The sequence below is a fragment of the Anomaloglossus baeobatrachus genome, chromosome 1 (genome assembly GCF_048569485.1).
Source record: "Anomaloglossus baeobatrachus isolate aAnoBae1 chromosome 1, aAnoBae1.hap1, whole genome shotgun sequence".
Classification (NCBI taxonomy): domain Eukaryota; kingdom Metazoa; phylum Chordata; class Amphibia; order Anura; family Aromobatidae; genus Anomaloglossus; species Anomaloglossus baeobatrachus.
This window is the reverse complement of record NC_134353.1, coordinates 470,820,131-470,843,229: the sequence shown is the minus strand read 5'-3', so window position 1 is coordinate 470,843,229 and position 23,099 is coordinate 470,820,131. Positions and strand designations below refer to the sequence as shown.

The 23,099-nt window shown below is 43.2% G+C and overlaps 1 protein-coding gene across 1 annotated transcript in view; it reads left to right on the top strand.

The window, feature by feature from the left end:
* The window catches only part of HSD11B1L (hydroxysteroid 11-beta dehydrogenase 1 like), a 140,199-nt gene that overhangs the window by 37,659 nt on the left and 79,441 nt on the right, over positions 1 to 23,099 (top strand). Inside the window, exon 3 of the mRNA XM_075314729.1 lies at positions 17,654 to 17,765. Coding sequence (XP_075170844.1) covers positions 17,654 to 17,765 — 112 coding nt within the window. The remainder of the gene's footprint in view (positions 1 to 17,653; positions 17,766 to 23,099) is intronic.

The window sequence follows — 23,099 nt, the reverse complement described above, 5'->3', positions numbered from 1 at the left end:
AGGCTGCTATTCTCAGAGAGGTTGGAGCCTCTGGAAGGAACCTGCCCAAGGAAGCGTGGGTTGCCTTCAACCTTCTGGAACTGAGTGTGTGGAGGCTGAGGGAGCTCCACTCTGACACTTGTAGTGTCCAAACCTGAGCGGGCGGTCCGCTACATAGACTGACCAGAAATCCGTGTCTCATGGGGAGACAGCCATACCTTTACTATGGACATTAAATGGACTTGAAGCCCACGGTATGTGAAGGTGTTTTGTTTAACTTTTCCTTTAAGCCAGGAAAGGCTTCATTGTGTTTTGGAAGGGCAGTTTATGTTGTACTAATAAACTGCTGCATTTTTGAGAGAGACTGTGTTGCCTGTGTATGCCTAAGCTACCCTGCATCGCTGCAAGCGAGTAAAACCCCCAGGTTGCGGTAAGCAACGTTTACAATATATATTGTGTTTTTTCATTGCTCTCTTGTGTGCATTTTTTTACTTTTCAGTTTTATCGTGTTTTGGCGCTGCGGTTTTTAGTCTCTGATTAGTGTGTCATTCTTTTAAATAAATCTGCTTTGTTTTTGAAACTTGCTGTTATTTGGTTTTGTAAAAAACGTTATTGCCATTCTTAAGTGTGGATTACATGCATTTTTGATGCGTTTCCACTGTGGAAATGCACTAAAAACACATGTGCTGTTTTTCTTACCAGCAATTTCCTCATCTGATGCAAATCTATGGGGAAAATCTGCACAGAAATCTCACCGTAACTGCAAGAGAAATCGTCATTCTACAGATTTGAAACACGCACCGCAGATCTATTTATGCAGCGTAAAAAAGAAGCACCGTGGGCATGAGATTTCTAGAAAACTATCCACTTTGGGACAAAGTTTCTGATGTATGTAAAGCTCTGCAGAATATGTTGGCGCTATATTAAAATAAAGATTATTATTATATTAATATACTCAAATGCAGTTTATGCCAGAACACTGAATCGAGAATCGCTAGAATTTCTACGTTTTCATGTTTTAAAGGAGACTCTGATTTTTTTTTTTTTTTTTTAAACACCAAATTTTATTCCAAATTTTCATGTACATTACATCTTATTAAACAATATAGCAAGTATGAATTCACTATGTCCATTAACAGGTTATTGGCAATTAACTATTCCTCCTGTTTCCCTTGTTTTCCCCCCTTAACTATGTTTCGTCTTCCTTCTATCCTAAAATAGCCCCCCCACCAACTTAGCACACTTTTCCTCCTGTCTAGCCCACACGAAGAACACCCAACAACGCCACATTTTGTCATTTTATCATCACCACATGTCTCTAGATGAATCATTTGCCTTCTTATCACACCTTCACATTATGGCTGTTTTAATTTCCCCAATGTTCCCTTAATGTCTTCTAGTAGATACCACTCTGTGTACGTGAAGGGGGTAACTATTGTTTGTATTTCTGTAGCTTCACATTGTTTTTCCATGAAGTTTTTCCATTTTTTAAAGACTGCATCGGTCAAACCGTCTTTGTTTTTTTTCTGCTTCCCTCTGTTCAATTCTAAGTGGCATTTTAATCTGCCTCATTACCTCGTCCTCTGACGGAACGTTCCCTTCGAGCCATTTGCCCAGCAAAGCCCTCTTTCCTATTATGGCTATACTATGGAACAGCTTTGGTATTCTATCTCTTTTTTTTCATTCACTCTTGCCATTTGTTCAACATGGTCATCATGAAAAATCCATATCAATGGGTCCATCGCCACCTCTACCCCCCATATATTAGTTATTAGCGCCTACATTTTTTTCCAGAATTTTTGACTCTCTGGGCATTGCCAATCCCATGTAACAGATCCGTGTTTAACGTCTTACATTTGGGACAATGTACTATCTTATTCACCTTCTGTTTGTTTGATATGTTGAAGCCATAGATCGCCCTGTGTATCAGTCTAAAATGTGTGTCCCTCCAGCCCTCATTAACCACCTCTTTTCTCATTCTCATCCATCCTCTTAGTATCTTGTCCCCTGCTGTCTCATCTCCCAATTGTCTCGCCCATTTTCCCAGGGTCTTATCCGTGTTTAAGGGGACTAACACCTCTCGCAAAGCTTTGTATAGTGAACTTATGTTAATCTCCCGCTGCTCCTGCATAATAAGTTGGTCCATATCATTCATCCCTTGTTCCTTCCTGACATCTCTCAGTAGCTGCATTATACCTTTCTCTATCTGTTTATATTTATAACTTGGAATGGAGATAGCCCATATTTTGTCACAATTTCTTGACAGGACAATCATCTATTTTCCGTCTCATGAAGCAGATCTTTCACCCCTTTTATACCTTTTCTCCTCCATTCTATAAATAATTTGTTTTCCCTGCCCGCTGGGAATTCCGGGAATCTCCATATGTTTAAGTATTTAGATATTCTCCAGGGTAAGTTGAATTTTTTTCTCACCGCCTTCCACGCCATCACTGTATCTCTGCATATTAGTGAGTTTTTAATGTGCCGTGGTATGTTAGCAAGTGACGTATGCAATATTGCCCCCAAATCCCAGGGTTTACAGAACTCGCCTTCCAGTCTTATGTCCGAGTAACCGTTTGTCTTCCTTAACCAGTCTATTACATGTCTCATGAGGCACGCCAGATTGTACCCTCTAATGCAGGGGTCTCAAACACGCGGCCCGTGGGCCGCATGCGGCCCCTCAGGGTGCTTCGTGCGGCTCCCAGGCCCGTGCCCCTGTTCACTATCGCGGGCCGCAGCCACTGTCTGCACTTTGTCAGATGAATGTGTTGCTGGGACTGCGCTCTCACACCGGCAATACAATCATCTCACATAAATCACTGACAGTGACACTCACCTGCCGCGATAGTGACCGGGGGCCCGGGCCTGGAGGCCGCACGAAGCAGAGATGAGGCAGCGGAGGGAGCGCGGGACAGGTGAGAAGAATGGTTTGTGTGTGTTGGACGTTAACCCCTTAGCAACCTATGACGTACTGGGTACGTTATGGCTCCCTGGTACTTAAGGACCCATGACCTACCCAGTACGTCATGGCGAGATCGCAGCCCCGGTGGCTGCGATCGATGCAAATACCTTAGATTCGGGGAGGAGGGGACCTCAGGAGTGGTGGTGTCTCCTCCCCGGACCTACGGAAGCTGTGATTAGCTGAGCGGCGTTCGTCAGCCAATCACAGCCACCAATGTTTGAAAATCGCTGAAACATTAAAATCCAGCCAAGATCAGCGCAGCTGTAGCCCTGATCATTGGCTGGAGCTGGGTGACCTGTGTTTCACCCGCCCCCAGCTCTGATTGGAGAGACCGGCCTTGTGACCGATCTCTCCAATCACTGTGGATCTGGGGCCGCAGACCACTCCACTCAGCTTCAGTCCAGCGTCTGTGGAAGGTGAGGTGAGCCGCTGACCCATTACTACAGGATGGGGACAAAGTGCGCACATTACTATGAGATGGGGATAAGGCTGGGGACATTACTATAGGATTGGGTATAAGGCTGGGGACATTACTATAGAATAGGGACAAGGCTGGGGACATTACTATAGAATAGGGATAAGGCTGGGGACATTACTATAGAATAGGGATAAGGCTGGGGACATTACTATAGGATTGGGACAAGGCTGGGGACATTACTATAGGATGGGGACAAGGCTGGGGACATTACTATAGAATAGGGATAAGGCTGGGGACATTACTATAGCATGGGAACAAGGCTGGGGACATTACTATAGGATTGGGACATTACAAGGATGGGCACAATACTATTGGATGGGGACATTATTACTATAGTATGGGGACATTACTATAGGATAGGGACTAGGATGGGCACATGACTATAGAATGGGGACAAGGCTGAGGACATTACTATAGGATGGGGACAAGGTGGACACAGTACTATAGGATGGGGACATTACTACAAGGGGACAAGGATGGGAAACATTACTATAGAATAGGGATAATGCTGGGGACATTACTATAGGATGGGGACAAGGATGGGCACATTACTAAAGGATGGGCACATTACTATAGAATGGGGACAGTACTATAGGATGGGGACATTGCTACAAGGGGACAAGGATGGGGAACATTACTATAAGATGGGGGACAAGGATGGACACATTACTATAGATTGGGGACATTACTATAGGATGGGGACAAGGATGAACACATTACTATAATATGGGGACAAGGGTGGGGAACATTACTTTAGGCTGGGGACAAGGATGAGCACATTACTGTGGCATGGGGACTAGGATGGGGTACAATACTACAAGGGGACAAGGATGGGCACATTACTGTGGGATGGGGCACAATACTACAAGGGGACAAGGATGGGCACATTACTCTGGGATGGGCACATTACTGTGGGATGGGGCACAATACTACAAGGGGACAAGGATGGGCACATTACTGTGGGATGGGGCAGAATACTACAAGGGGACAAGGATGGGCACGTTACAACAATATGGGGAACATTACTAAAAGATGTTGGTCAAAATTTCTATATAGTGCTACTTGTAAGACTATTAGTTACAAGAAAGGAATAAAATATATATATATATATATATATAAAAAGTTTATATTTAAACAAAGAATGTGCACGTTTGCTATAATGAACAAGTGAAAATGTTCAAAATCAGTGATCCCAAGGTGTGTAAAAAAACAATAAAATATATTATATAAGGTACCAATAAAAATGTCACTTTGTCCTGCAAAGAATGCGGCCCCCCAAATTATTTTTTTTCCTCTGTGCGGCCCATACACCCAGCCGAGTTTGAGACCCCTGCTCTAATGTTTGGCATTTTAATACCCCCCCTTCTCCAGCGTCTGGATTAATTTCTCAGCCTTTATTCTCGGCCTTTTTCCCCTCCACAAGAAGGTCGAAAACGCCTTGTTCAGCCTGTTTACGTCTGTGTGTTTTAATAATATAGGGATAGTCTGCATTGGGTATAGTAGTTTCGGGAAACTCATCATTTTTAGAAGATGGTTCCTACCCAGTAGGGACAATGGAAGCCCCTCCCACATCTTCAATTCCCGTTCTATTTTCATTATCAGTGGTTTAAAATTTAACTCATATATCGATGCAGGTTGGCGTCCCACTTGGATTCCCAGATATTTAACGTGGGTTCTCGCTATTGGTATCCCATAGACATTGTCTCCTATTCCCCGAGCTGCCAACACCGCTGTGCTCTGTTGGTGTGGAAACAGTATTTCACATTTTGCCTTATTTAATTTAAAACCTGCCAAGTTTCCAAATTTCTCTATCCGTTGTAGTGTCATTGGGAGTTTCTTCTGGGGTTTATTGATAAACAATATAATGTCGTCCGCGAACAGGGCTGACCGTAGCACCTCCCCTCCAATGTTGATACCTTCAAAGCATTTTCCCTCATTCAACATTTTTGATAGGGGCTCGATCGCCAGATTGAACAGGAGGGGGAACAGTAGGCACCCCTGTCTAGTCCCTTTAGTCAATGAGAAAGGTCTCGATAGAAATCCTGGTGTCGCCACCCTGGCTTTAGGACTCGCATATAATACTCTAATGAATGTTCTAAATGCTCCCTGAATGCCTACCTCATCCATTACTGTTTCCAGCCATGACCACCTTACATTATCAAATGCTTTTTCGGCATCTAATGTGATCATGGCTGGAAATGCCCCCTTCTGTGGTTGTCCGTGCCTATTGGCATCCATTACTAGCATGGTTTTTCTTATATTGGTCACCGCCGATCTCCTCTTTACAAACCCTGATTGGGCCGGAGAGATTACATTCGGCAATATCTCCGCCAGTCTGTTGGCCATCAATTTGGCCAGTAGTTTTAGGTCCTGGTTGATCAAAGAGATCAGTCTATAATTTGCTGGATTATCTAGGTTTTTCTCTCCCTTAGGTATGAGTTTTATATATGCCGTGTTGAGGTGACTCGATATTTCAATGCCTTCCAATATTTTGTTAAACATATGTGTCAATATCGGTGAGATCTGCTCCTTCATCACTTTATAGAATTCCCCATTGAACCCATCGGGTCCCGGAGCTTTATGTACGTTTAACTCTCCTATCACCTTTTGGACTTCTTCTATTGTGACTTCTGCATTCAGACTAGTCAGCTCCTCTGTGCTGAGTCGGGTGAGGTTTATTTGTTTCAGCCATTCTGCCCCTCCTTCACCACCCTCATTCTCCTTACTATACAGTTTCTCATAGTAATCCCCCAAGATCTGGTTAATTTCCTGTGGTTTTGTGGATTTGTTCCCCTCCTGTCCAGTCATGCTGGTTATTGAAGTCATTGGTCGCCTTCCCTTAGCCAAATTGGCCAGTAATTTCCCTGCTTTATTGCCATATCTATGCAGGTCAACCTCCATTTGTGACCGTACTAGCTCTTCCCTTTTTCCTGCCCAAAGATCGAACTCTTGTTTCGCCCCCTTCCATTCCTCTTTTGCTTTTTGGGACATAGTTCCCAAATATTTCAGATATTTTTCTCTAAGCGTATCACTAGCTTCTTGTTATTGTGTATGTGTATGTCTCTTGATTGTAGCAACATACCCCGTTAGCCTCCCTCTCAGCACTGCTTTTGCTGCTTCCCAAAATAACATTACATTCGTCTCATGTTCACTATTAGTGTTACTATACTCTTCCCACCAGTCCTTCAGTATTTTAACAAAGTCCGTATCCCTAAGTAAAAAGGACGGGAATCTCCACAAATAGTCTGATCCCCTCTGAACTGTGTAATTTATTTCTAAGGTCACCGGGCTGTGATCCGATATCACCATGTTCTCAATATCCACATCCTTGACCCTACTCAAAAATGATTGGTCAACCAGAATATAATCAATTCTTGACCATGCGTCATGCGGATGTGAGTAGTGAGTGAATTCACGATCATATGGGTGCTGTAGCCTCCAACTGTCTTTCAGATTTGTGTCTTCCAGCAGCTTAGCCATGAAGCCTTTTGTCGTTCTTGTCTGCCCACCTTGACCCCTGTTATGTCGCCTATCCTCTTCCCCTAAGACCACCGCATTGAAATCTCCCACTATTTTGTTCCGTTCTGTGTCCATTCCCACTTTACTTGTGATGAGTTTGAAAAACGAATTCTGTTCATTGTTGGGGGCATATATATTGTGTATGCTAAACTCTCCCTGCGGGCTGTTTAATTTTATATGGACATATCTACCTTCCTCATCGCTATCTTGGGAAGTTATCGTATGATTGAAATGTTTTGTTTAATAGAATCATAACCTCTGCTTTCCTTCCCGGGGAGCGCGACCCAACTACTTTTCCTACCCATAATTTCTGCATTCGGAAAAAATCTTCCCGTAGTAAATGCGTTTCCTGCAGCAGTGCGATATCTACCTTCAATCTTTTAAGATGTCTCAGAACCATCATGCGCTTGTGAGGTGATTTCAGACCTTTCACGTTCCATGTCACTATTTTAACCATATTCCCCGTTGTCCATGTTTTTTGCGTCACTATGTGTCCCCCTGTGTGCGTGGCTTTGCGTTTCCTCTAATTCCGCTGTGTGCAGGAGACTCTGATTTTACTGGTGTATCACTTATTGGGCTGCTTGCTGTAGCTTAAAATCACTGTAATCAGCATGAGATTATCACTAGTAGACTAGTAAACCCTGTTGCCATGTACTCCTCTATATTCATGAGTTTTGTGTAACCCCACCCCACCACTAGTTTGCAGCCTTCTGCCTTTGCACCGTGCACACAGCTGTCAATCAGTGATGTGGGCAGAAATATACTGAGCTCAGCATTCAGAGAAGTGGTAGATCTGCATCAGATAAGTGATTTTATCAAAACTGCAGCATCCAGCTCAGAAAGTGACACATCGCTGGAATCAGGATCTCTGTCCTTACAATACGCTGCTCTCAGATGGGGGAGCAAAAACCTGGTGACAGATTCTCTTCTAAGCTGGTCCAGTAAATACATTGATACATTGACATACATGGCTTCTACTGATGTTTTCAGGGTTAGAACAGAGTATTTTCTTAAATTCAGTCCAGATTGAGTTGACAAGTGAAATGCAGTGCTAAAGATTTCAATGTCATAAAGTACTACGGTACCGATCATTGATAGGATTTTTTTTTTTCCCCATTAAAAAGGACTTTGTCACCAGGTCACAAATGGCCATTTTTTTTTGCTCTTTGTTCCCACTGCTCGCCTGAGTATCCTGTTTTTGTGTTTGTAGATATGTCCCCCATATGAATATTTTCTTGGTTTAGATTGTGTTTTTGGGGTGTCAGACTCCCTTTAAAGTGCTTTTCAGGCAACAATAACAAGCGAACACGAGTTTTGAATTTTTCATGTGGACGATCAGCGTTTGGTTGTAAGAAATTTTCCATCCCCACTTGGGCTCCAATATAAAAAAAAAATAATATTCAGATGTAGCAAAGGTTATTAATTGTGATGAGCAAGCACTACCCTGCTGGGGTGCTCAATACCTGTAATGAGAAGTTGGGTGTTCGGATGGGCTTAACTCGTGTACCGAGTATAATGGAAGTCAGTGGAGGACTCGAGCATTTTTCCAGATTTCCAAGAAAAATGCTCCGAGTCCTCTGTTGACTTCATTTATACTCGGTACTCAAGTCGTACCCATCCAAACATCCAGCTGCTCCTTATGAGTATCGAAGCTCCCAAGCATGGGAGTGCTCACTCATCACTAGTTATTATGACTCAAACACACCAGCTTGATAACTTGTCACAGAAGGTTATCTCACGTAAGTTATCTTAACTTAATCCTACTTATATTGCATAAGTGATTAACTAATGTCACGTTCGATTTCTAATTACGCTTTTATGTGCCTGGAAACCTTTGCTTAATCTGAATATATTTTGACATAATTGTCCTAAAAATTTTCCAATATATTGTAAGACAGCACTTCAGAATATTATATATCCCTTCATTCAATCAATGTATCAATTGAAAACAACAGAAGTGACTAATGCGGGCGTCACACAGTACGATATATCTGGCGATATGTCGTCGGGGTCCCGTCGTTAGTGACGCACATCCGGCATCGTCAGAGATACCGTACCGTGTGACACCTATGAACGAGCCGAAATACTCACCTTCTCGTACATCGTTGACACGTTGTTCATTTTCATAATCTCGTTCCTCCTTCTGTGCTCCGGTTGTTCGTCGCTCCCGTGGCAGCACACATCACTCCGTGTGACAACCCGGGAGCGACGAACACAGCTTACCTGCATCCCGCCGGCAATGCTGAAGGAAGGAGGTGGGCGGGATGTTACGTCCCGCTCATCTCCGCCCCTCCGCTTCTATTGGCCGGCTGCCGAGTGATGTCGCTGTGACGCCGAACGTCCCTCCTCCTTCAGGAAGAGGATGTTCGCCGCCCACAGCGACGTCGCCTGGGAGGTAAGTCCGTGTGACGGAGGGGTAAACGACTTTGTGCGCCACGGGCAACTAATTGCCCGTGACGCACAAACGACGGGGACGGGTGCGATCACTTATGCAATTGCACGATTTATCGTCCCGTGTGACGCCCGCATTAGGCAATTAAAAAAATATATATATTTTTATTAATTATACTTAAAAACATAGAATAAAATAGCAAGTAGTATTTCAAATAGATGGAAAAAAGTTTTTATCTGTAAAAGGGGACACGGACAAACACCAACCAAGAATGCTTCACAAGAAATCTATACTGCATCTAATTCAAGGAGCAATGATACCAGGCAGGAGTACCACTAAAAAACCTTATTGAACATAGACTGCTCAAAAAACTAAAGGGAACACTAAATTACAATTTTGTTGTTTAAGTGTTCCCTTTATTTTTTTGAGCAGTATATATATCGCCACCAACAGATTTGCATCACCAAATCACTAGGGTACTAGGATACATTACATACAGTGCAAAAAAACAAATGTGCAATTCTCTTTGATGTTTTAGTTATATTACAGTGCCTTCAGTGGTTGATTCAAATATTAAGGGTATGAAGTGCACATTACCTTAAATAACACTTGAGGATTGCCAAATCTGCGTCCCCCCCCCTCCTCGACACGTTTCTTCCAAGCTTCGTGAGGGGGCGTGACGTGTTGTTTGTCTTTCTTTAGTCATTTTCTCTTTTTTTTTTACGTCTTTCAGGTTTGCTTTTGGGGAACGTCATGGGTCCTCACTATGGATTACGGCAGACTTTTTTTTTTTATCAAATACATTTTTAATAAATTGGTGAATAAGTGCTGGAGTCGGGGGGGGGGGGTGTTTGTTCAAATAAAATATTTTTTTAAATATTTCTACTAGATTAGTAATGGGGGTGCCTTCTAGACACCCACCCATTACTAATACCAGGGCTTTAGGCCAGCTGGCAATTCACAGGCAGCATCAACCCTATATATTACCCCGTTTGCACCGCACCAGGACGAGCCAAGTACAGCGCCAGATTTGGCGCGTCTAATAGATGCGCCACCTCTAGAGCCACTGCGGTCTGCTTTTTTCAGGCTATTTTTAGGCTGGGAAAGGCCAAATAACCATGGCCCTTCCCACCCTAAAACTATTAGCACCCAGTTTTCTGATGTCCCTTGGATCATTTTGAAAAATGGGGGGACCCTATGCCGTTTTTTAAAAATAGTTATTGAAATAATTAAACTAATAAATGTGGGATCCCCTTTATTTTGGATAACCAGCCAAGATACAGCTGAGAGCTGCTGCTGTACCTTTGTTAGTTATGAAAATGGGGGGGACCTAAGTCATTAGTCATTAATTCCGCTAAATACAGTTGTGCTCAAAAGTTTACACACCCCGGCAGATTTCTTGGCCTTTTTTCAGACGATATGAATAATAACAAAAAAACTTTTTTTTTCCACTCATGGTTCGGGGTTGGGTGAGGCCATTTTTGTCAAACTACTGTGTTTTCTCTTTTTAAATCATAATGACAACAAAAAAACATCCAAAAGACCCTGATCAAAAGTTCACATACCCTGGTCATTTTGGCCTGATAACAGACACAGATGTTGACACAACTGGGTTTGAATGGCTAATAAAGGTAACAGCCTCACCTGTGACTTGTTTGCTTGTAATCAGTGTGTGTGCATAAAAGCTGAGTGAGCTTCTGGGATCCAGACAGACTCTTGCATCTTTCATCCAGCCACTGACGTTTCTGGTTTGTGTGTCATGGGGAAAGCAAAAAAAAAAATCAACTGATCTACAGAAAAAGATAGTTGAACTGTATAAAACAGGAAATGGATTCAAAAATATATCTAAGGAATTGATAATGCCAGTCAGCAGTGTTCAAACTGTGATTAACAAATGGAAAATCAGGGGCTCTGTAAAAACCAAACCACAATCAGGTAGACCAAGAAAAATTTTGGCCACAACTGCCAGGAAAAGTGTTTGGGATGCAAAGAAAAACCCACAAATAACATGAAATACAGGACTCACTGCAAACTAGCTGTGTGGCTGTTTCTAGATGCACAATAAGGAGGCACTTGAAGAAAAATGGGCTGCATGGTCAAGTCGCCAGAAGAAAGCCATTACTGCACAAATGCCACAAAGTATCTCGCCTACAATACGCCAAACAGCACAGAGGCAAGCCTCAAAACTTCTGGAACAAGGTAGATTGGAGTGATGAGACCAAAATCAAACTTTTTGGCCACAACTATAAACACTAAATTTGGAGAGATATCAACAAGGCCTATGATGAACGGAACACCATTCCTACTGTAAAGTACGGAGGTGGATTGCTGATGATGTGGAGATGTTTGAGCTACAAAAGGCACAGGAAACTTGGTCAAAGTTGAAGGAAAGATGAATGCAGCACGTAATCAGCAAATACTTGATGCAAATTTGCACTCATCAGCCTGGAAGCTGGACGTTCCTTTCCTTTGATAGGGTTACTCAGGTCCGAAAGGATTGATTTTCTCTCTATATACTTGTTGTCCGTGGGGAACAAATCTCAACCTTGGCAGCTAAGGAAAAGTGGGGGCTGCTAGATCTGAATATGCAGTAGGAGGAAGTTTTTGAATCACCAACTAAGGTCTCCCCTTCAAATAACAATAGAATGATTCAAATTTATATAGTACTCCAGGCATATTTAACCCCACTGAGATTATTTAAGATGCAACTCCTTTCCCATACCCATCGATCCGCTGCTCTGTCTGTTTGGAGTCTTGGACAAGGGAACCTTGTCTCATCACTACAAAAACTTTTTGCAGGAGTCCTTTTTATGGCCAGGAAACTTATTGCCTTGCGGTGGATGGGCAGCTCCCTCCAAACTGCGTGTGCACGGATCAAACTAGTAAACGCAATGCTTCCCTATGAACAGATAGTGTATCAAAATAGGGGATGTCCTGAGAACTATAGCAAAGTCTGGGAGATGTGGAACTCCCCTCCTTTGACGTTATCCGCTTAAATGTGATGATTTTCTGGATTTGTTCAGTGTTATACTATAGCAATTGTATTACGGGCTGGTATTTGTGTTAAATGCTTTTAGGTTGGTGCCTAATGGTGGAAGCGGTCACTCCTGTACTTGTGTTATGTTTCATTTTTATTTTCTGTGCCTTGCGTAGGTGTCAATACACCCCAGGTACCTTGGATATATACTTTATTAATGTTGAAATTATCACAGTTCTGTATACATATACTATATCTGTCTCTATCTTGCACCTGGTACATTTCTGTTGTTTAATAAACAAAATAAAAAAAATTGTTATGGCTAGCTTCAGATTTACCTAGTGATATAAGCTGTTTGCCAGGGGTATCAGAGGCCAGACCCACAGCGTCATGCTGATTACCGGTAGTTTTATTGCAAAAGCTTGTCTGGATGAGACATCCCCTTGGAGCTGCACTTACTAATGTATTGAATTCTCTAGTTTGAGTGCTGTTTTAGTATCTAGTTATACTTTTTCTGGATTGATTAGTTGATTTGTTTCACTAATTGGAACATAATAATGAGATTTCATTCTTCATGGCATGTAACTGGGTTTTATGAGATTAGAATATCACGTTTTTACACTTTAACCCAGTATTGCTCAGGCAGATTCTTTTCATTTTTCTCTTTTGTACTTTTATTTTTTCTTGCCATTTTTTCAAGACCCATAACTTTTGTAGTTTAATGGCTACGTGCCATGTGAGGGCTTTTTTTTTGTTTTTTTCGTTTGGCGAATTGTAGTTTTGATCGTGCATTTCTTGGGCATCGTACCGGCTCCTGAGCCAGCTGCATACAGCAGCATGCGACTGTAACGTTAATACTTGTTTGTGACGGTTAATATCACTCTATTCACCTTTTTATCAATGGAAAGCAGCACTCGTCAATGAACTGTGTTTTCAGTGCATCTAAGGCTAGGTTCACATTTCCATTAAAATGTATCAGTCACAATCCGCGGCTCTGGTAAACAACGGCATCCGTTTAGCGGATTCCGTTGTGTCCCATAGACTTGTATTAGTGGCGGATTGCGACTGATGACCTTGCGTTGCATCCGCTGCGCCACGATCAGTCGTTTTTTGACTGACCGCCGGGCGGGAGCAACGCAGAATGTAACGTTTTTCTGGCCGTCAAAATTAACGCACCACGCAGGAATCCGTCGCCATCCATCAAGCTTGTAATGTTTGTCTATGGGGCTGCATTCCGTCATAATCCGTCTTACAGCGGAATCCAGCGCTGGATTCCGTCATGCTATACTGAGCATGCCCAGCATGTTTGGCACACCCACTGGGCTGTCCCAAACACAAACGGATCATGACTGATCCATCAAAAAACGGACGCATAGCGGATGTAATGGACGCGACGGATCAGTTTTTTCACAGGATTCCTGTGAAAGGAATTCTGTGAAAAACACATCCGTTGTGTCGTTGACATCTAAAAAACAACTGATCCGTTGCTGACGGACCTGACGGATTTAAAACAATGGAAATGTGAACCTAGCCTAAGCCTAATTAATGTCAAATGTTAATACCAGACCTTTGGAATACTGACACTCCATATTTTGCCTTAATTTGAATAGCTCCCCAAAATGTCTTGACACTAATCAAGGATCCAGCCATAAAAAAGAAAACATTCTGACTAATATCGTGTAGGTTGCCCCTTGTGCAACCAAATTATCTCTGATTTATCAAGTCATGGACTTCACAAAACCTTTGAGGGTTTCCTGTTAAACCAAGGCATTAGCAGCAGACCTTTTAGCGCCTATAAGTTGTAAAGTTGGACCTCCATGTCTTAACTGGTTTGTCCAGTACATATTACAGATGCTTGATAAGCCTGAGAATTGAGGAATTTGCAGTGCAGGGCAACACCTTGAGCTCTGTTATGATTCTCAAACATTCCTAAACAATTTTTGCAATGCAGAACGGTGCGTTGTCCAGCTGAAAGAGCCCACTGCCATTAATGAGTATATTTGCCATGAAAGGATGTATTTAGTCTCCAAAAATGTTAACGTAGTTGGTACATGTTACATACCTCACAGTAGCATTCACATACAGTTGGGTCCAGAAATATTTGGACAGTGACACAATTTTCGCGAGTTGGGCTCTGCATGCCACCACATTGGATTTGAAATGAAACCTCTACAACAGAATTCAAGTGCAGATTGTAACGTTTAATTTGAAGGTTTGAACAAAAATATCTGATAGAAATTGTAGGAATTGTACACATTTCTTTACAAACACTCCACATTTTAGGAGGTCAAAAGTAATTGGACAAATAAACCAAACCCAAACAAAATATTTTTATTTTCAATATTTTGTTGCGAATCCTTTGGAGGCAATCACTGCCTTAAGTCTGGAACCCATGGACATCACCAAACGCTGGGTTTCCTCCTTCTTAATGCTTTGCCAGGCCTTTACAGCCGCAGCCTTCAGGTCTTGCTTGTTTGTGGGTCTTTCCGTCTTAAATCTGGATTTGAGCAAGTGAAATGCATGCTCAATTGGGTTAAGATCTGGTAATTGACTTGGCCATTGCAGAATGTTCCACTTTTTAGCACTCACGAACTCCTGGGTAGCTTTGGCTGTATGCTTGGGGTCATTGTCCATCTGTACTATGAAGCGCCGTCCGATCAACTTTGCGGCATTTGGCTGAATCTGGGCTGAAAGTATATCCCAGTACACTTCAGAATTCATCTGGCTACTCTTGTCTGCTGTTATGTCATCAATAAACACAAGTGACCCAGTGCCATTGAAAGCCATGCATGCCCATGCCATCACGTTGCCTCCACCATGTTTTACAGAGGATGTGGTGTGCCTTGGATCATGTGCCGTTCCCTTTCTTCTCCAAACTTTTTTCTTCCCATCATTCTGGTACAGGTTGATCTTTGTCTCATCTGTCCATAGAATATTTTTCCAGAACTGAGCTGGCTTCATGAGGTGTTTTTCAGCAAATTTAACTCTGGCCTGTCTATTTTTGAAATTGATGAATGGTTTGCATCTAGATGTGAACCCTTTGTATTTACTTTCATGGAGTCTTCTCTTTACTGTTGACTTAGAGACAGATACACCTACTTCACTGAGAGTGTTCTGGACTTCAGTTGATGTTGTGAACGGGTTCTTCTTCACCAAAGAAAGTATGCGGCGATCATCCACCACTGTTGTCATCCGTGGACGCCCAGGCCTTTTTGAGTTCCCAAGCTTACCAGTCAATTCCTTTTTTCTCAGAATGTACCTGACTGTTGATTTTGCTACTCCAAGCATGTCTGCTATCTCTCTGATGGATTTTTTCTTTTTTTTCAGCCTCAGGATGTTCTGCTTCACCTCAATTGAGAGTTCCTTAGACCGCATGTTGTCTGGTCACAGCAACAGCCTCCAAATGCAAAACCACACACCTGTAATCAACCCCAGATCTTTTAACTACTTCATTGATTACAGGTTAACGAGGGAGACGCCTTCAGAGTTAATTGCAGCCCTTAGAGTCCCTTGTCCAATTACCTTTGGTCCCTTGAAAAAGAGGAGGCTATGCATTACAGAGCTATGATTCCTAAACCCTTTCTCCGATTTGGATGTGAAAACTCTCGTATTGCAGCTGGGAGTGTGTACTTTCAGCCCATATTATATATATAATTGTATTTCTGAACATGTTTTTGTAAACAGCTAAAATAACAAAACTTGTGTCACTGTCCAAATATTTCTGGACCTAACTGTACATGCCAGGACAAGAGTTGGTGCAAGTCAACTAAAAGGACCCAGTCCACCCACCAGGTTAGTGGTCTCTGGCTGCTAGACAAGAGCCATGAGAACCGCTTCCTACTTCCCGGCATCCGTGGTTCTTCTTTTGACCAGCCGGCCCAGAGCGTCATTATAGCTGTGGCGTGACACATGTGATGTCATGACAGGCTGGCTAATCAACAAACAGCCAGTGCCTTCAGTTAAGAGTTGTTTTTCAGGGCTACTGTCCAGCTGCCAGAGAATACTGACCTGGCCCTGAACTATATACTGCAAATCAATTTGCACCAACTTTATTAAGAACCCATTGTTTGTCTACTAGAGCTCAGAGCATTGTACCTACCGTATTGGCTTATTTATATTCTGCATCCTAGTGACATTTGTTCTCCTTCAATGTAAATGATGAGCTGAGAAAAGGATACAACTCTTAATATGGATGTTCAGTACTCAGACAACCCTTCTCAATCTCTGTTAGCACCCTCCCTACCCCCCCCCCCCCCCCGTAAAATAATACCTATATTCACCTTGGCTGCGGATGCCATTCCAGCGGTGTTGGCATCTACATCCCCAAGGATCACATGACGTTATGTGACGTGATCCCTACAGCTAATCACCAGCTGCACCATTGTCTTCTCTGTCGGAGAAATCAAGACATCCAAAGGAAGTGAAAGCAACTGCAAGCTCACTTCCTAAGGATGTCTTATTTATCCGAAGGACAGGAGAGTGAAGTGAGAAATTGTTGACTTAATGTTCCTGGAAGAGGCAGTATCGACACCGCTGGAGTGGCACCCTTTAAAGGGCTTGTTCCACTATTTCAGCAATCCCTTCTCATTCGTCATGTGCACTCCCATAAAAATAAAAAGCCTATACTCCTCTCTGGCACGGTTCCAGCAGTGTCAGAATTCGCGCTTGTGGGCTCAAGTGACATTATGACACTCGAGCCCCGCGTCCAATCATTGCAGGCCATTGTCACCCCACCTTGGAACACACACAATCAACAGGAAGGGAGCAGCCAGCCACAACGCTCACTTCCTGTTAATTACTTAACTCGTCAAAATCACATCCTAATATGTAGTAGGTGGTATAATAATAATATTAGCAAATACCTACAATTAGAAATGTAGTATTGTTCTTCTCATTCACTGTGTTGCTTACCTCAAGTGCAGGGCACTTCAGGACCTTAGGTATCCATGATTATGACCACGCATATAGTCACAGTTAGTTAGTTGCTAGTAGTCATAACCAGGATACCTAAGGTCCTGCAATGCCCTGTACATGAGGTAAGCGACATAGGGAATCCGATGTTACGTGAGCCCGGGCAACCTGAGTTCTGACACTGCTGGAACCACGCCGACACTGGAGATAATTATATAGGCTTTTTATTTAAATGGGGGCGCACATGTGGAATGAGAAGGGTTTGTCCAAGTAGTGGACAACACCATTAAGCAAATCATAAGCTTTGCTTGTACGTTGTAGTTCTTTTGAGAAATAATATAACAATTGTGTAAATCTCTTGCCTGTTCTATACTTCATTGTATCTTTCGCGTAATAACCTAAAGATATCTGACAGTAACTTCTGCTTAATTATAGGTGAGAAGTAAGTGTCTTGAACTTGGGGCAAAAAGTGTGTCTCTGGTTGTTGCTGACATGGGATCATCAGAGGCTCGAGAACAAGTTGTGGAAAAAGCTATAGCTGTTATGGGTAAGGAAAGTAAGAGCAAGCAAAGTGTAGAATCTGTATAGCACATGATAAATTCAATTTGTGTTATGTTATCGTGGATATTAGAAAATTAGTAATGACTGATGTTCAAATGTTTTAACTTTAAATGGAATATTTGATAGAAACTTGAATGTTATGTATCAATTCATAGAATAAAATCCAATGTCCGTCTCATAACCACTCGCTTATCTACTATATATGACTTATTTACTTATAACTGTTAAAAAAGCTTTATTGTAATAAGGATCCTGTGGTGACTGTTGCCCAGAACCAGAATCCTCGCTCACAGATAGACTTGACATTAAGGCCACTTCATACATAACGAGATCGCTAACGACATCGTTCGCTGGGACAACTCCGCTTGGAACGGGGAAGTCCACTCCCGGTACTGTGTATGTTGGGAGCTGTGACCCGCAAAATCTGACCCTTGGGATCTTTGTGGGTTCTGACGGACACCCTATCCCCGTGTTTGGCATCCGTTTCGCTCTCTGGGCTTCTGTAGAACAATGTCTGAAAGCTTGTCCTCGGCTGGACAGTTAACAATGGGCTTGCAACCTTCCTCGTCCTAGGGTCCAGGCACCCCGACTGTGTACAGCCTCCGGACCGGATTCCCGCTGTCGGCACCGGCGGGCTACAACCCTGCCCCAGTCCACTTATGGTCTCCCGCGACCGGATCTCCGTCGCCTGTGGTCCTGCTTGCCGTCTGCCACCTAGTCCGGTAGTCCAGGGGCCTCAACCCCTGACTCCGCTGTGCTTCAGACTCCTTCACTTCAACTGTCAGTACTTGACTCCTGTGTTCCCGCCCCTAACACTGTAGGACCCCTAGGTGGGCGCTCCCATCTGCCTGGTCCCACCCACTGGTGTGTCCCTTGTCATGAGGAGGTGACTAGGCTTTACTGACTGTGTGGTGTACTTGGGTGTGGGTTTTGTGTTGGTATGCCAAGGAGGGTGGAGTATGGTACAATCTCTGTGACTACCTGGTTTTGCCAGGGCGTCACAACTATATGCTGAATTAAGTAAAGCAGGCTGCAAGATTGAACCAAAATAAATTTATTATTACAATACACACGTTACCGATCGAAACAATCAAGTAAAATTACACACAATTGATAATCTCAGTTGCCATCTTCGTATCGGGCGGCGCATCCTGGCCTGGTGGGAGACAAAAGTTGAGCTAAAAAAGGCTTGATTAGAATACATGGGATACTGTGGGGGGGATGTGGGGGGGCTCAAGGTGCAGGTTTGGCGGAGGCATCCCTTTTCATTGTACTGCGGAGGGGCTGTGGATGAGTCCATGAATTAAGATTAGATTGATCTAGCTCTATCATACTACTCAAAGTAACAGTCTCATCCAGTTCACCGCGTGATGCCTTCCTTAGAACCTCGAACATGAGTCTCTCTGTGTGGTCCCTCTGTGTGGCCTCCAGTCTTGCTCAGTCTGTTAGCCGCAAATGTGGAAAAGGTGTTTACTGGTCAACTTTTGTGCTGGGCTAAAATTTTGTTGGCTAAGGAATAAAAATCGGCGGGTGTCACTGGGGCGGCCTTCCTTTTCCGAACATTAGGTTGCAGCGGTTCATCAGAGGGCGCAGGTTCTTCAGTAGCCTCCTCAATTGCCTCTAAAGTTGTGGGGTTGTCGTCCAATCGGGGCGTCACCATATCTGACTGAGGGTGCTGCGGGAACAGAAAAATAATTTTAAAGTAAAAGCCATACATTTTTATAAGTATTATATGAAATTAAAGTGTGACAAAAAATGTAAAGGAGTGTACTTATCTGAACTGGAACAAGCATTGTTGACCTTAGGGAGATCAACATATCCACTGCGGAGACACCATCACGTGTTTCTCAACGCAGTGATTCTAGAGCAAAGCCCCCTGGGAAGTATGCAAATGAGCAAGCCGCGGAGACACCATCACATGTTTCTCAACGCTTGCAGGAAACTAGCCAGGTCTTTCACCGGGAAGGAACAACCACGGGAAGGGCAGTCTCCAGTCAAGGAGACCACCTATACCAAACATGGTATCCATCCACAGACAGCCGTTTCGGGGTATTTGCCCCTTATCAGTGTGGAGTAGGAATCTGGCTAGTGGGGGCAATGCCTAGTAAAAGACTACTTAAGCAAGCATTGTTGACCTTAGGGAGATCAACATATCCACTGCGGAGACACCATCACGTGTTTCTCAACGCAGTGATTCTAGAGCAAAGCCCCCTGGGAAGTATGCAAATGAGAAAGCCGCGGAGACCCCATCACATGTTTCTCAACGCTTGCAGGAAACTAGCCAGGTCTTTCACCGGGAAGGAACAACCACGGGAAGGGCAACAATGCTTGCTTAAGTAGTCTTTTACTAGGCATTGCCCCCACTAGCCAGATTCCTACTATTTGTACTGTATGTTCAAAGTATGAACATTGTACCAGCTTCCAGAGATCTCTAGCTCCGAAGGTGTTAAGTTACTTTCAGATAAATAAAAATAGAAGTTTTATAATTCTTATCATAACAAAAGTAAAGTTTGTCTGATAACATTACAATTATTGTTTAAGTATTAATTTGCTGTGTAAAGGCCATTTATTATCTAGTGGACCATAAACTATTTCCTTTCCTTATTTAAAAGGAATCTGTCAGCAGGTTTTTGCTATATAATCTGACAGTAGCATATTCAAAAAAGTCTGATTCCAGGAATGTATCACTTACTGGGCTGCTTGGTGTAGATTTCATAGATCCTTGTTTTGTCTGATGTAGATATAAAAGAGCTAAGACTTCTGGGCTGTGTATAACCCCACCCATACCCCTGACTAAACAGATTCCTGTGTATTCTGTGAATTGTCAGCAAGCTGCTACTCAGTGGTGGCGGTGGGGTTACACAGGCTAGCCTTAAGGTACCGTCACACTAAGCGACGCTCCAGCGATCCCACCAGCGACCTGACCTGGCAGGGATCGCTGGAGCGTCGCTACATGGTCGCTGGGGAGCTGTCAAACAGGCAGATCTCACCAGCGACCAGTGACTAGTCCCCAGCCACCAGCGACGCGTGGAAGCGATGCTGCGCTTGGTAACTAAGGTAAATATTGGGTAACCAAGCGCTTGGTTACCCGATATTTACCTTGGTTACCAGCGCACACCGCTTAGCGCTGGCTCCCTGCACTCGTAGCCAGAGTACACATCGGGTTAATAAGCAAACCGCTTTGCTTATTTACCCGATGTGTACTCTGGCTACGAGTGCAGGGAGCAGGGAGCCGGCACTGACAGCCTGAGAGCGGCGGACGCTAGTAACCAAGGAAAATATCGGGTAACCAAGCAAAGTGCTTCGCTTGGTTACCCGATATTTACCTTGGTTACAGCTTACCGCAGGCTGTCAGAAGCCGGCTCCCTGATCCCTGCACATTCAGTTTGTTGCTCTCTCGCTGTCACACACAGCGATGTGTGCTTCACAGCGGGAGAGCAACAATTAAAAAATGGTCCAGGACATTCAGCAACAACAGGCGACCTCACAGCAGGGGCCAGGTTGTTGCTAGATGTCACACACAGCGACATCGCTAGCAAGATCGCTGTTGCGTCACAAAACCCGTGACTCAGCAGCGATGTTGCTAGCGATGTCGCTTAGTGAGACGTGACCTTTACTGTCTGGCACCTGATATGTAGTCAGGCAGTGATAATTTCCTGCTGATAAAATACTAATTGTATTGAAACTAGAACACAAAGCATAATAAGTGACACATCCATATCAAGCACATTGATTTCAGGATTGCTGTTTCTCCTTGATGCTGCTTCACAAAACATGGAATAGAATGCAATCAAAAAACATTATGTGGACCAAAATGGTAACAATAAAAACTTCAACTCATCCTTCAAAAAAAAATCCTCATATGACTCTGTCAGCAGAAAAGTTTAAAAAAAAACCCTATAGTCTTCAAAATTCGATGATTGAAAAAAAACCTTTATTTTGTAAAAATAGCGTTATAGTAGTCCCCCCAAAAAACTACAGTTGAAACCAGAAGTATACATGCACTATCTAAAAACACACATATGCATGTTTTTCTCACTATCTGACATGACAACAGATTACACCTTTCCCTTCTTAGGTCAATTAGGAACCAAACTTATTTATATTTTATTTATATTTGCTAAATGCCAGAATAATGAGAGCAAGAGAGAATGTTTTAAGGCATTTTTATTATTTTCTGCAGAGTCAAAAGTTTACCGTACATACAGTACAGACCAAAAGTTTGGACACACCTTCACATTCAAAGAGTTTTTTTTATTTTCATGCCTCTGAAAATTGTAGATTCACATTGAAGGCATCAAAACTATGAATTAACACATGTGGAATGTCATACTTAAGAAAAAAGTATGAAACAACTGAAAATATTTCGTATATTCTAGGTTCTTCAAAGTAGCCACCTTTTGCTTTGATTACTGCTTTGCACACTCTTGGCATTCTCTTGATGAGCTTCAAGAGGTAGTCACCGGAAATGTTCTTCCAACAGTCTTGAAAGAGTTCCCAGAGATGCTTAGCACTTGTTGGCCCTTTTGCCTTCACTTTGCGGTCCAGCTCACCCCAAACCATCTCGATTGGGTTCAGGTCTGGCGTGGCACCCCATCACTCTCCTTCTTAGTCAAATAGCCCTTACACAGCCTGGAGGTGTGTTTGGGTTCATTGTCCTGTTGAAAAATAAATGATGGTCCAACTAAACGCAAACCGGATGGAATAGCATGCCGCTGCAAGATGCTGTCGTAGCCATGCTGGTTCAGTATGCCTTCAATTTTGAATAAATCCCCAACAATGTCACCAGCAAAGCACCCCTACACCATCACACCTTCTCCTCCGTGCTTCACGGTGGGAACCAGGCATGTAGAGTCCATCCGTTCACCTTTTCTGCGTCACACAAAGACACTGTGGTTGGATCCAAAGATCTCAAATTTGGACTCATCAGACCAAAGCACAGATTTCCACTGGTCTAATGTCCATTCCATGTGTTTTTTATTCCAAACAAGTCTCTTCTGCTTGTTGCCTGTCCTTAGCAGTAGTTTCCTAGCAGCTATTTTACCATGAATGCCTGCTGCACAAAGTCTTCTCTTAACAGTTTTTCTAGAGATGTGTCTGCTGCTAGAACTCTATGTGGCATTGACCTGGTCTCTAATCTGAGCTGCTGTTAACCTGCGATTTCTGAGGCTGGTGACTCGGATAAACTTATGTTCCGCAGCAGAGGTGACTCTTGGTCTTCCTTTCCTGGGGCGGTCCTCCTGTGAGCCAGTTTCTTTGTAGCATTTGATGTTTTTTGCCACTGTACTTGGGGACACTTTCAAAGTTTTCCCAATTTTTC